The 13,298-nt window shown below is 38.2% G+C and overlaps 1 protein-coding gene across 7 annotated transcripts in view; it reads left to right on the top strand.

Annotated features, from left to right (window-relative positions):
• TJP2 (tight junction protein 2) overlaps positions 1 to 12,260 on the top strand; it is a 65,311-nt gene extending 53,051 nt beyond the window's left edge. For all 7 annotated transcript variants that reach the window (XM_040542302.1, XM_040542299.1, XM_040542300.1 and 4 more), the window contains 13 exons: positions 286 to 436; positions 1,188 to 1,296; positions 1,994 to 2,204; positions 3,421 to 3,608; positions 4,698 to 4,793; positions 4,901 to 4,980; positions 6,128 to 6,338; positions 6,763 to 6,863; positions 7,238 to 7,450; positions 7,819 to 7,929; positions 8,921 to 9,256; positions 9,702 to 9,787; positions 11,336 to 12,260. In XM_040542302.1, the coding sequence (XP_040398236.1) occupies positions 286 to 436; positions 1,188 to 1,296; positions 1,994 to 2,204; positions 3,421 to 3,608; positions 4,698 to 4,793; positions 4,901 to 4,980; positions 6,128 to 6,338; positions 6,763 to 6,863; positions 7,238 to 7,450; positions 7,819 to 7,929; positions 8,921 to 9,256; positions 9,702 to 9,787; positions 11,336 to 11,504 (2,062 nt within the window). In that variant the 3' untranslated portion in view covers positions 11,505 to 12,260. The remainder of the gene's footprint in view (positions 1 to 285; positions 437 to 1,187; positions 1,297 to 1,993; positions 2,205 to 3,420; positions 3,609 to 4,697; positions 4,794 to 4,900; positions 4,981 to 6,127; positions 6,339 to 6,762; positions 6,864 to 7,237; positions 7,451 to 7,818; positions 7,930 to 8,920; positions 9,257 to 9,701; positions 9,788 to 11,335) is intronic.
• Positions 12,261 to 13,298: the final 1,038 nt, after the last annotated feature.

Below are 13,298 nucleotides of genomic sequence, written 5' to 3'. Positions count from 1 at the left end.
GACTTCAGGAACTAAGAGTCATTTTCCTGCTCTGTCAAGTCTATGTGTGTTACCTGGTCTCTCTTCCTAGTTAAGTTTCCACTTTGAAAAATGCAAATTCTCTGCTTTCTGTTCTCTGAAGAATTACCTGAGTAAATGTAGCCTATCTAATGAGAGAAAGGGGATAAGAATGTTACTAATATGATTTTGTTGAAACGGTTGCAATTTTTTGCCCTTGACAACCTAGTATTGTTATATGCCTAACATCTGGCCTTACTTCCTTTTTCTGGCTTGTAAATCTTGTAGTCCTAATACAAAAATGGTGAGATTCAAGAAAGGGGACAGTGTGGGTCTACGACTGGCTGGTGGAAATGATGTTGGGATATTTATTGCTGGAATTCAAGAAGGGACCTCAGCCGATCAGGAAGGACTGCAGGAAGGAGATCAGATTCTTAAGGTATGAGTATGTGTCCTATGTGTCCCTGAAATTCAGACCATTTTTGTATTCTTCTGGTGTGCTTCTTAGTGGAAATATGGAAGAAATTATGTTCTCAGGCAAGTTATTTCTTGATACGTGTACGTGTGGTAGAGAGATTTCACTGAAATCAGCTTTTGAAGGACAACTCAAATTAAATATCAAGTATTGATTTGTGTAAGCTTCTGTGGAAGGGGGAGGTAGGAGAAATATTAATAAAAAAAAAAAAAAAAGTCCCAATATGGACGAGAATAAATTTTCCGTCCCAGTCTTGGAGGGAAAAAAATGAGGCCAGTATTCTTTTTAATCTTTCTCTAATTTCCCTGGGTAACAGCAATTTAATTTTCCCAGTTTCTGAATGATTTTTTTATGCCATTTTGTCCTCCTTTTTTTTTTTTTTTAATATTCAAATAGGAGGCTAATCAAATTTTCTCTTCTGCTTGTTTTCTCTTTTGATAGCCTTTATTTTAAAGGCCTTATGGAGACTGTTCAAGTAGAAGAACAGTCTAGCAGTGCACATCCAGGATGTTGTTATTTCAGAAAGATTACTGTGAATGGCTGGATAAAATATCTATATTGACTTTATGAAAATATTTATATATATGTATATGTGTGTGTGTGTATAAAATAAAGGAAGATAATATTTAAGATTTTTTAAGTGAAACAAAGCTTTGGGTGTTTCTTTTAAATTGTTGGGTTTTTTTCAGATGTTATTTTCTTCTTTTATACATAGGTAAACACTCAAGACTTCAGAGGCATTGTTCGGGAAGATGCTGTTTTGTACCTCTTAGAAATTCCCAAAGGTGAAACAGTGACAATTCTGGCTCAAAGCAAATATGAAGGTAGGTGCTTTGAACAAAAAGTGTGTATATCCATGAAGCTTCTGCAGCCATCAGGAGGATGTTAAGCTCTGTTTTGTCATTGAAACCACAAATACATTCTCTCTTGCTTATTCTTAGTAGCATTTTAGTTACCCTCCTTTTCAAAGTTTAGAAGATAGCTGTCTTCCATATCACAAGAGTCACAGAGATGCCTACGTGATATGTTTATCAGAGTATTTCTCTACCTTTTTCGTTACTAGCAAGTAGCATCTCTTCTTAATCTTCCAAACATACTGCTTATTCCTTCTGCTTTTCTGCACATAGCAGCTGGCCTGCGATCTGCTGTTTACATTCCTTTTCAGCTGTGCCTTGGCAGTCATAAGGTATTCACAGTCAGGCAGCAGCAAATGGACAACTTGATAAGCGGCTAAGGAACAAGCAGTACCTCTTGCTTTCCTGTTTGGAGACATAGCCTGCTGTACTACTGAAGTACTCTAGCTGCCTTTTGCTCTGTCACGGCGCAAGTTCTGCTATAAGGGCTATATGTGTACAAATACAGAACATTTTTGGTAATTTTCGTGAAGAACAATGGATGTGGAGGCTGATTTTTGCGTATTTTTGTTTGGAGTGGAAGAAGTTCAAAACTCTTCTCTGGAATAACTGGTTAATCTTTCTTTCAAGTGTAAAAATTATCAACTAAATTGAGTTCCTGTTTCAGTCTACAGAGACATCATGGCTTGTGGCAGAGGAGACTCGTTCTTCATCAGAAGCCACTTTGAGTGTGATAAAGAGTCACCACAGAGCTTAGCCTTCACCAGAGGGGAGATCTTTAGAGTAGTTGATACACTGTATGATGGCAAACTGGGAAACTGGCTAGCTGTGAGAATAGGAAATGAACTTGAAAAGGGCCTCATTCCAAATAAGAGCAGGTAAGTAAACATTCTGTCATTGTTAATGTCTGTCACTGTTAATGTCAAGTAATAATTCTGTTAATATTTTTACAAAATATTTTTGCTTCCTATGTCATACCTCTTTTTTTTCCCTCCTTGCAAGAACGAAGAACTTGTTCTGTCTTTATTTTCACAATAGTTGTGCCTGCAAAACTGTAGATTTTAGAACCATGGTATTATGTGAGGAGAAGATGAGAGGATTGTGCTGCCTGCACACTGGGCTGGATCTTTGCAATACAGACCTAGAGCTTCTGATTCAGCAGTCAATCTTTGGCCATTAGTGGCTTCAATTCCTCTTCTACAAAATGGGTAGAGGGTCCTTTTTTTCAAAAAAAAAAAAAAAAAAAAGGAAAGCTCTCACTACTGTATTTGCAAAGATACTCTGATAACTAATCTCTTAAAAGAACTTCTAGTGCTTGAACTTCTTTTGTTAATTCTTATGGAAAATGTTTCAAGAATGTATTCCAAACTAATATTTCTTGGTAACCATAGTACTTATTTTTATAAGTACAGAGTAAAACACAGCAGTGGTTTTTGCTTAAATGATACTTCCCTAATAGAAGTTACTGTGAGATCAAAACAAGTGTCCATAATTTGTGCATTGAGTAAAAGATTTAAAATTCTTCAGCAAAAAAATCAGTAAGGCTATTTTTAGACTGTAGGTTTTCAGTCCTTGAGTGTGGTCATGGTTTTATGATGGGGAAAAAAATAAAAGCTCCAAATCGTGTCATACAGAAGTTCCTGAAATATGCTTCTTATGAGATTCCCCTGCCCCTTTCCTGGTTAGTAAATTCTGTCCTTGCTGGTAATTGATCTTACCAAACCAGCCTTTATTTCTATGCTGCAGTGACTTAAGAGGTCTAATGGAGCAGAGAATAATGGCAGTAACTTTTTAGGCCATCAGTTTCTCACCAGCTCTGTACTCTTGCAGTATTTTATTTATACTTGTATGAGTTTTCAGTTTAAGACCTGTCAGCTGATCCAGCAATCTTGTAGCTGCGGCAAATTGGATCATCATTTTGACTCTAACTGGGTTTGTTCCAAGGCAAAAGAACCTGAATTCCTGTATTTTTCTACTTCCCGTTCATGGCTGGCAAATTACCAGTTGCAAGTTCAAAACCCAGCTCTTCAGTGAAAGATCCTTTGCCTTTTTTGACTAGATCCATACAAATGAGCTCTGTGCTTTCTCTGTCAGAGCTGAGCAGATGGCCAGTGTTCAAAATGCTCAAAAAGATGGCTCAAGTGACAGGGCAGACTTCTGGAGAACACGTGGCCAGCGATCTGGAGTGAAAAAGAATCTGAGGAAGAGTCGTGAAGATCTGACAGCTATTGTATCCGTGAGCACAAAATTCCCAGCTTATGAGCGAGTTCAGTTGCGTGAGGGTAAGTGAGACTGCTCTGAACCAGGTGCCTATTTATTGCTGGCTGTTTTAGTGTCCAAATGTCTGCTTAGCAAAATAAGTGATTTGGAACAACTTAGGCTTAAGTGTTAGATTTGAACCACAGAAAGGGATAATGTTCTTATCAGACTGCAGATTTCTGGATGCTATTAACTACATTAAGAAGAAAGCTTTCTAGGTTTTCTAAACTGCTGTTCTCCTTTGCCTCTAAATTACACATGCCAATTTAAAGGTTTAAAATAAGGGAAGGAACAAGCAGGGGTTTTTTTGTTTATTTCCTCAGCTTCTGTGTGTCTATCTTGGAAAGTACCATCCATGTGCCGGAGATGAATCACCATCTTTACTTTGCTCTAAGCACCACTTAACAGTATCTTGAGAGAAAGTAAAAGCCAACTATCTTTAGTAGATTGTCCGGATGTCATTAAGGTTGATGTCATCCATCTCTTCTGGATGCTCTCATTCTAAATTAGCTATATTGCTAGTGATGTTGGGCAAGTCGAGATAATTTCCTGGATATTTGCACATGATAGTATTGTGGGGAAAAAAAAATCACAGTAAAATATATTTTAAAGAAACTCACAGATGTCAAGATGAAGACTGAGTAATGGAATGGCATTCACCCACTAATTTGTAAGGACTATGCTTACAGTTGTTTTGACATAAATATAACAGAATTATGCATTTCTTTTGCTTCTTTAGGCTACTCTGCAGCTGATATAGCATTTGTATCTTTATTCACACAAATTCCACTAGGTCAAGGTTCGTGCTATTTTGCTGGATGGAAAGATAGCTGAAGATACACTGTATTTTTAGAATGTAGAATCCTCTCAAACTGTCATCATTAGGAGGAATAACAAAGTTGTTAAATTAAAATATGCTTTCTCAGCTGATAGCTTTCTAAATGAATTATACTGTTGCACAAACTAAAGAAATGGAATCTGTTACATGTTTTTTAGTGGTATCTTCAATGAGTTCCTAACCTTGTGTACTAGCTGAAGATCTTGCTGCTTTATATGTAGGTATAAAACCAATCTTACCAGGCTTATCTTTTCTCCAAATATTTTTCTTTCAGCTGGTTTTAAGAGACCTGTTGTGATATTTGGCCCTATTGCAGATGTTGCTATGGAGAAGTTGTCAAATGACTTGCCTCACCTATACCAGACAGCAAGTAAGCTCTCCTCCTAGCTTCCTCATCATCCTTAAATGAGAGAATGGGTAACTTGATAATCATAGCCTCTCTGCTATTATAGATGAACTGAAATGTTGTCTTTGCAGAGACGGAGCCCAGAGATGCAGGTTCAGAGAAGTCAACTGGGGTAGTGCGTTTGAACACTGTGAGGCAAATCATTGAACAGGTAGAGTATTTCTCTATGAAAAATGCTTATACTTAAAGGCATGTTGTTTGATTTGTTTGCTCCTAAAACTTGAGAGTCCTCAAATCTTCACTACACCTATTTCTGTGATAAGCAGAGTTGGCTTAATGATAGGGCTGTCTTGAAATGTGTTCAAGAACAATTTCTGTGATTCTGATAGCTGTCCTCTAAATGAAAAGGTGAACCTAACACTAGAAATTAAATTCTCCTATTTCAGTCCTTTCTAAATTCTAAAATTCTAAAGTCCTTTCTGTGCCTTTCAGAGGCACATCTACTTTGTACTGTATGCTTCCTGAATTTGCCAGGGTGGCCTTACTGTCATCAGAAATGTAGCATTTTATATAGCTGTCACAATCACTTCCCATTCAATTCATACAGTGGTAACTGTGAAGCAAAGTGACATCTACTGGGACTGCACTGACTGTTTTAATAATACTGTTTAGAGATCAAATAGGTAGGTTGTAATCAAAGCACTTAAAAAAGTAGGCTAAGGAATGTACCCTGCTGCTTATTGCCTTGAGCCCAATAAAAGCAGTACCAAAGGGGTTAAAATGTCACACAGAAGTCTGTTCAGAGCTCAGGCCCCACCACAGCACACATCCCATTCATCTTGACACTAGAAGTAGCTGAGAAGGAATACATATATATATATATGTATATATATATATGTATATATATGTATATATATGTATATATATATGTATATATATAAAGAAAAAAAATTGAGATTTACCTCAATTAGTAGGTGTAGGTAAAACTCCACAGTAAGTACCCAGAAGAGTTGTGACAGTGGAAGCTGTGGAATGGACAGGTAAAGAGAAAAGCTAGTTAAATTCACAACTTATTTTAAAATATATATATATGGTGGAATATGTACATTTAACTTAACAGGAGAGTTAGTTAATTAACATAAGAATGTGGACATTCAGGCAAACGTTGTTCAGAAAAATGGAGCTGAAGGGAAAAGGTTGTCTGCTGTGGTTTCTGAATGTAATGTAACTGTGGGAAAAAATCCAACATGTTACGGCCTCATGGAGGAAAGCATCCTAGTTTTCCTAGGGTGCTATGTTCCATTCATTGCCCTTTGCTCCCCACAGGCAGAACACTGACTGAGCTTTCTTGTTTACAGGATAAACATGCTCTCTTGGATGTGACTCCTAAAGCAGTGGATCTCCTAAATTATACCCAGTGGTTTCCAATTGTAGTCTTCTTTAACCCAGACAGTAAGCAGGGTGTGAAAATCATGAGACAAAGGTTATGTTCCACATCTAACAAGAGCTCAAGGAAGCTTTATGAGCAAGCTAACAAGCTGAAGAAAACTTGTTCCCACCTCTTCACAGGTAAGGAAGAATGTGTGTCAAACCTGTTTACCAAGAGAATAGTGGATGCGACTGTGTAAGTCTCAGACATCCACTTACTGCTCTGTATATTAACTCATATGTGGGCTGGAACTAAATGGGTGTGAAAGTACAGTCATGAGCAATATCTTCTTTGACTTCCTCTCAAAGTTCCTTGTTTTGCCAAATTATAACACAAAAGAAATTGAAAATCGGCATACTGTCATTCAAAGGCGATGAGTAAGTCAGTTAATAAGCTTGGGGTGTGGACGAACAGTAAAATAAAAATACTTTAAGTCAGTGATCTAAATGAAGTATCTGTTTAACACTCTCACCTTACTAAAACAAAAAGTTAAACAGAAAAGACCAAATAAACGATCAGATTGCATTTGCTGTGTATAAATACTTTTTCATTCAATTTTTACAGCCACCATCAATTTGAATTCAGCCAATGACAGCTGGTACGGTAGTCTGAAAGACACAATTCAGCAACAGCAAGGTGAAGCAGTCTGGGTATCAGAAGGAAAGGTAAGCAGCCAGTCCACACTAAGCAATACAGGTCTCTCAAGATAATTTCTTGAGGGAAAAATTGTTCAAATTTTTGTTTGCCTACGCTGGATAAATTGGACAAGGAGTGGGTTAATGTCTGTCTTTGTAACCAAAAATGATCTATTATTGTTCTTTCTGTTATAATTTGGAGCTTTCATCACTAATGCTGTGGCTAAGGGAAAGTGGCAAAGAAGACTTTTACAGGTCTTTCCTTTAAGATTCTACATTAAGATTTCTTTTGGTTTTGGAAGATCATTTTTAAGGAGCTGTTCAGCATGACGTTGAGACCTAACTAGACTCTAATTCTTACTTCTTTAGTCTTTATTCCTTAATTCTTCATGACTTTTCTGTAGATGGATGGCATGGAAGATGATGCAGATGATCGTATGTCTTACCTTACTGCCATGGGTGCTGACTATTTGAGTTGTGATAGTCGGTTGATCAGCGACTTAGAAGATACAGATGGTGAAGGAGGTGCATACACCGACAATGAACTGGATGAAACCTTGGACGAACCAAGGATTTCATCTGTTAGCCGGTCCTCCGAACCTGCGCATCACGAAGAGGTGAGATGCCTGGATTTTCAACAAGGCTGGGTTTTGGACTTCATGAAAGCCCAGCATGTATGGCGTAGGAATAAAAAGGAGGTTTCTCTTGCAGTTTCTTTAAACTGCAGCATTATGTAGTAGTGTTTCAGAAGTACCTAGTGTAGAGCATAGGTAATAATAGGTCTGCTTTTCTGCCTAACTGTATAGGTTTCCTGATGATGTCTCATCACCTTGAACTTGGCAATTATATCTGCAGTGGTTGTGATCAGATGGCTGTCAGTCATCTGACTCTCGGTTACCGTTCCCAAAATAGTAAACTTCAGAGAGACCAGAAATGGCTGAGTACTGGATACTACTGTGATTTTACCTCTTATTTTCTTCCATAGAACGTAAGGAAACTTAGCTCGGAACCAAGAGCTCAGCTGAGGAAAGCTGGTAGCAGGGAGATCCTTAGAGAACCTAGTCCACCTCCAGCATTCAAGCCAGAACCACCTAAGGTAAATTTGAAGAACCAGATCTGAATACAGAGTTTGCTTTCTGGAGAAACTCCAGGGTGGCACATTAGGAAAAGCAAGGAGAATGATCAGATACTAGAAAACAAGAAAAGTGTGGAGAGAGAGAGAAAATGAAGGAAGGGGTTGCAGAGCCTAGCAGAAAGAAAAGGGATTACAGTTGTCTTCAAATACATGTGATCTCTATTTGGAAAAGGAACAACACTCCTCTTTGTTTATGCTAATTAATTGAAAGGCACTTTTTTAGAACAGCAAAAACAAATCTAAGCTAATCATCAGGAAAAGTGTATCTGATGGTCATTATTGTGAAGTACAAAATTAAAATCTACCGTCTCTGAAATCAGTCTCCATCACTAAAAATTATTGTTGACTGGCTATACAAACCTTGCTCCAAAATGATACATGGGAAAAAAAATAAGAAAAAAAAACAGTGCTTGGAGTCCTAATTCTACTCCTTCAACTCCTGATTTCTTCTTACTCCAAAGTCTTTTCTTTATGAGGGTGGGTGCCCTTGCAGTCTGCATTCAAAATACATTCAGTGTGCTTTGACAGTGGAGGCTGGGCAGAGTTGGACACGTGTATGGAAAATAATGGTGGAACAGAAAACAGGCTAGGCTCTGGTTAGGCTCCCTAAACTCCAGGGAATGGTATTCTGCATTAGGCAGTATGGACAAATCACCTGGGAGGTCCATATTCTCTGTGTTGTCCCCTGTAACATGTTATAGTTCTGGTGATCTTTGTAGAACTGTACAAACAAATCTAAATGTGCTACTCTTCTATGGGGTGATGTGTAGTTTATGAATGTATGGCCAAAATGTTGCAGCAGTTCAAGTACCTTTTCAAATGTTACTTTGGATGCAAATTGACCTGTTAAATACATAGGGAAAATGATTAATTTCAGATTAAAGCCTTCATTTGCAATGAAAAATCATGAAATTGCTATAGTAAACATAGTTTGCATTTTTAATACTTCTAGGGGAAGTTACAAAACAAAGAGGATCAATATGATTTCCCCAAAAACTCCGACTCCAAAACAAGTAGCATCAATGCCAGCAGTGAGACTTCAACTGCATCAGCTAAAGCAGTACCACCACCTGTTTCTGTGAAACCTGCTTTTGGACGGCCCATCCTGAGAAACACTCAGCCAGCAGTCCCAACTGCAGAGGAAGAGGAGGAAAAGTTGGAAGAGGAAGGAAGTGAACAAGAAAATACTCCAAAATCTGTGCTGAGGAAAGTCAAAATATTTGAGGAGATGGATCATAAGGCAAGGATGCAAAGAATGCAAGAGCTACAAGAGGCCCAGAATGCCAGGGTATGAAGAGACGCACTCTCCCCTTGCTGTACTGTCTGGCATACAAAACAGCCTGCATCCTGAAAATGAAAATCTTGCCCTTGCATTGTGTTGATGCTGGGGGGAGAAGTGTGGTAACCCACACAACTAGAAGTATCATTTCTGTCATAGAATATAAAGATTTGGATTTAAAAAGAGGCTATATTTTTTTAGGCCTCTTATTGTAGCTATAGCAAGCTGTCTTTTAAAAACCCTCCTGCTCTTGGCACTCCATCATTTTCACATGTAGTTTTAATTAGTACTCTAGCAAAAGATCATGCAACTGTAGGAATATGAAAAAGAGTAGTTTTCAGTTTATGCTTTAATTGTTTCAGATGTAGCTGTGACCTGCTTAGATCTGCAGTCTAGGATTCTTTAATGGATAGACTAAAAAAGAACAGTTATTTTCTCTAACTTTTTTTTAAAGCTTGAAATAGCCCAGAAGCACCCGGATATTTATGCTGTCCCTGTCAAAACACAGAAGTCAGAACAGAACTGGCCCCAGCCCATGAGGTAAGGTATATCCAATTTGAAGTTTTCTGTCTAAATTGTTTACTTCACCAGCAAGAAGGAACTGATCTTGCCAGTTTTTTTCATAAAAAACAATCCTACTTTGGTATATTGCTTTGTTGTGGTGCCTCCAAGATTACTGTATAGGTGGGGCAAAACTTCAATGAACTTTTTGTTTTCAGGATTTTTTTTCAGTTTCTTCATAGTATTTGAATTACCTAGGAAGAAACACTGTAATTACTTAACGTTTAATTACCTAAGTGCTTAGTCAACTGCAGATTTATTGTGTGGGTAAGGAAACCAAGGATGAAACTTTGCTGAAGTCACTCATCTAGGTACAGCTGAGGAGAGAACTCTCTTTTTTGAATCTGACCAGAGTCTCATGAAAGTTGGAGAGTCTTTCTTTAAAATTCAGTGAGTTCTGGATTGGCTGATCATGGTGTCAGTTTACCCCTGGGTAGTCACCTATGCAGGAGCTAATACACTGTGTGATAGATTTTGTTTTCTGCTCTGCAGAGGTCTGAGTTTCTCTTGCTTCTTAGTTACAACCAATAGAAGTGGGACATTTTCTTTCTAAAGAGTCAAATCCTTTGATGTCATAGTATATAATTTAAAATGCAAAAATTGAAAACAAAGTAATAATTACAGGTTTTCTTGCTGGATTCAAAACAGCATACTTTTTATGTAGGTTTACAAGTTTTTTAAGAAGTAGTAAAAAAAAGTCACCTTTAACTGCATATCCAGAGTTATTTGCTTAATTACAGAAATCAGTGCTGTTGCCATGTTGGAGAAATGTTAATGACTGACCTTGAAGAAGTGTCTGAGCACAGAGGCAGTATGGAAAGAGGGCAACATCTTATTTTTGTACAGCATGGAATTGCAAAAATCATGGCTTTTGAAACTGGGGAAATGCCCTTCCTTGGCAGATTTTATCTATGTATATCTGCTTAGCGTGACAGTAAATGGGTAGCATTGCAATGTATAAATAGCAAACATACAGGTTATTTCTGCTTATTTTTTAAGAATAAGAGCCCTAGTAAGAACCTTGAATGAGGAGAGAAGTCTGTCAAGTTAAGAAATGTCACACAAGAAGTCTTCAGACCTTGAGACAGGAGACTGAAGATGCATAAAAAGGAACCAGGCATAGAAAGAATGGTGCAAAAAAGTGTGAGGAAAATGTCAGTCAGTTGGGGTAGCAGCAGGAGCTTGAAAACCTCTATGCTCAGGGAATAAAGCACTGTAAAGCTCTTGAACAGGGTGGGTGAGGAGTGGAGCAGTTAATACTTTTAGATTTGTCATTCTTCCAGGCATGTTGAGTGGATCAAATCAGAACATGAAGCTCTGGCTTGCTGGAAATAACATGCCTCTGTGTGGAGGCTTACCATGGCCATGCAAATGATGTTGTAAAAAGGGCTAGGAGGGGCTTCATTTGCTCCATGTGCCTTTCTAGGTTGTATGTGGCCGTAAAATCAATATTGGATATATATTTTTTCAGCTTTTCAGAATAGAAGTAAACACTCTCTCTCCTTTTCTCTTGTCTTGCTGTGTTAGCTGCCGACCTCCAGAACCACAGAAACCTCCTACCAGACCTTACCTGGAGAATCGTGGCAGTTGTGGCAGTGATGCAGAAGAGGAGGAAGAGTACCGCCGGCAGCTATCAGACCACTCTAAAAAGGGGTATTATGGACAGCCATCCAGATACAGAGACACAGAATTGTAGGCTTTCTAGTATGTGAAGTATAACACTGTTTTGAGGTTTCTTCTTTCACAGCCAAAGTGGAGCAGTAGTTAGTCTTGAGAAGCTATGTTTTTGTTGGGGATAATTAGTAGGTATGCTACACAACTTAGACATATCCATACACTGAAACTGGAAGACTTCATTTTTTGGGGATATTATTTTGTTAGCATCTAAGAAAAGAAATCACTATTGCCTAAATGCTGTTGCCTGTTTTACAAGGACCAAATCCTGTTTAAAACTTTGTGTTAATTCTTAGTATTTCAATATTTTAACACAATGAAAACCTTTTCTTTTTTCCTTTTATTAATGCTGCCTTTTGGGGCTGTTCTGCTGTGTTATGAAAGTATGATCCAGGAGATACACTTTTTGATGCAATAGAACTAAATTTGAAAGTGTATTTAAAGAACAGTAAGTGCCTTTAACAAGAAGCATTTTAAATTGTGCATTTTGACATCTGATACTTGTGCAAAGTCATAACACGCTAAAGGGGGATTGACTCTTTTACCTAACTTTTTTATCAGTTTAATGGCAACAATTTACCTTGCGTGTTGTTTTTCTAAGTTTGTAGATGTATATGCAATATTTCATAAATTCTGACTGTACATAATAAAAGGTGCAATTGACTGGGTTGGTTGGAAAAGACCGGGATGTGCTGAAACTGAGAAAATGGTGTAGAAATTCAATCATGTATTAAAATTTACACAGACTGCAAATAATAAAGGATATATTCTAGACAAACCTTGTGTATCGTAATTTTTTTCTGAACAGCATTAGTCTGCTAGAACCTCTGACTTCTGTAAATGTATTTGCAGCAGTGCACTGTTCGGTTCCAGGTCTCATCTTCTGCTATTCAAGTAACTGGAAAACTGTACTGTTGATATATCTTCCTAGTGTTTTGAAGCATCATATCTAATTTTTTTTTTCTATTTTAAAATAATACCAACACAGAACTATGACATTTAGCTCTTAGCATATTAACTTCTGCCTCCCCGTTCCTTCTTTTAATCCTTAATTTGCTATATAGAACAGAACTTCTTGAAAAGGTTGTAGAAAAATTATTTTTACTCATTATAGAAAACATGGTTTTCTAATGCTCTTTAAAAAGTACAAAGGGTAGAATTATCTTGCTGAAACAAAGGAATAGATGCATCTCAGACGAGGAAATGGCTGCTCACCGTAGTTGACTTTCATTAAGCCTTTTTACACTCAAGAGAGAATTTGTTGACATTAAAACATTTTTTGTATTAGCTGTTTTTAGATGTGGGTTCACCTAAATATCCATACCACAACGGTCTCTGCAATGGTTATGTACTGCAAACATCAGATTGTAGGTAATAGCTTTGTTGAGTATAAGAATGCTAAAATGAGTCACGATCATTTTATGATCAGGCGATCGGCTGCGGGGCAGACATGTTCTGCAGCAGAGCGGGGGATCGCAGTGGGCAGGGAGGTTTCTGCTTTGAGGCCACTTGAGGGAACCATCAGGACCTGGCAGCTCTCACAAGGGTGGCTGACAAGGCGTTGGTGGAGCCAGGAGGGCCCCTCCTCTGTTGTACAAAGGCAGTCCCTGGTTCAGGGTGCGTAAACAGGGGCAGTCATAGCACGGCATGGCAGTTTGCGTGGCAGTTCGTGTGGTTAGGTCACAGTGGCGAGCTTCTGTGAGAGACTGGTCATGGCAACTGGTTGGCAAAAGGCCATGATCGCACTTGCCAAAAAGAAGGTGGGGACCCAAACTGAGCTTCTGAAAAAGTCCCTTCTCAGGCTGCAGGGAGTGCC

The sequence above is a fragment of the Cygnus olor genome, chromosome Z (assembly GCF_009769625.2).
Source record: "Cygnus olor isolate bCygOlo1 chromosome Z, bCygOlo1.pri.v2, whole genome shotgun sequence".
Classification (NCBI taxonomy): Eukaryota; Metazoa; Chordata; class Aves; order Anseriformes; family Anatidae; genus Cygnus; species Cygnus olor.
This window is presented reverse-complemented; position numbering and strand designations above follow the sequence as displayed.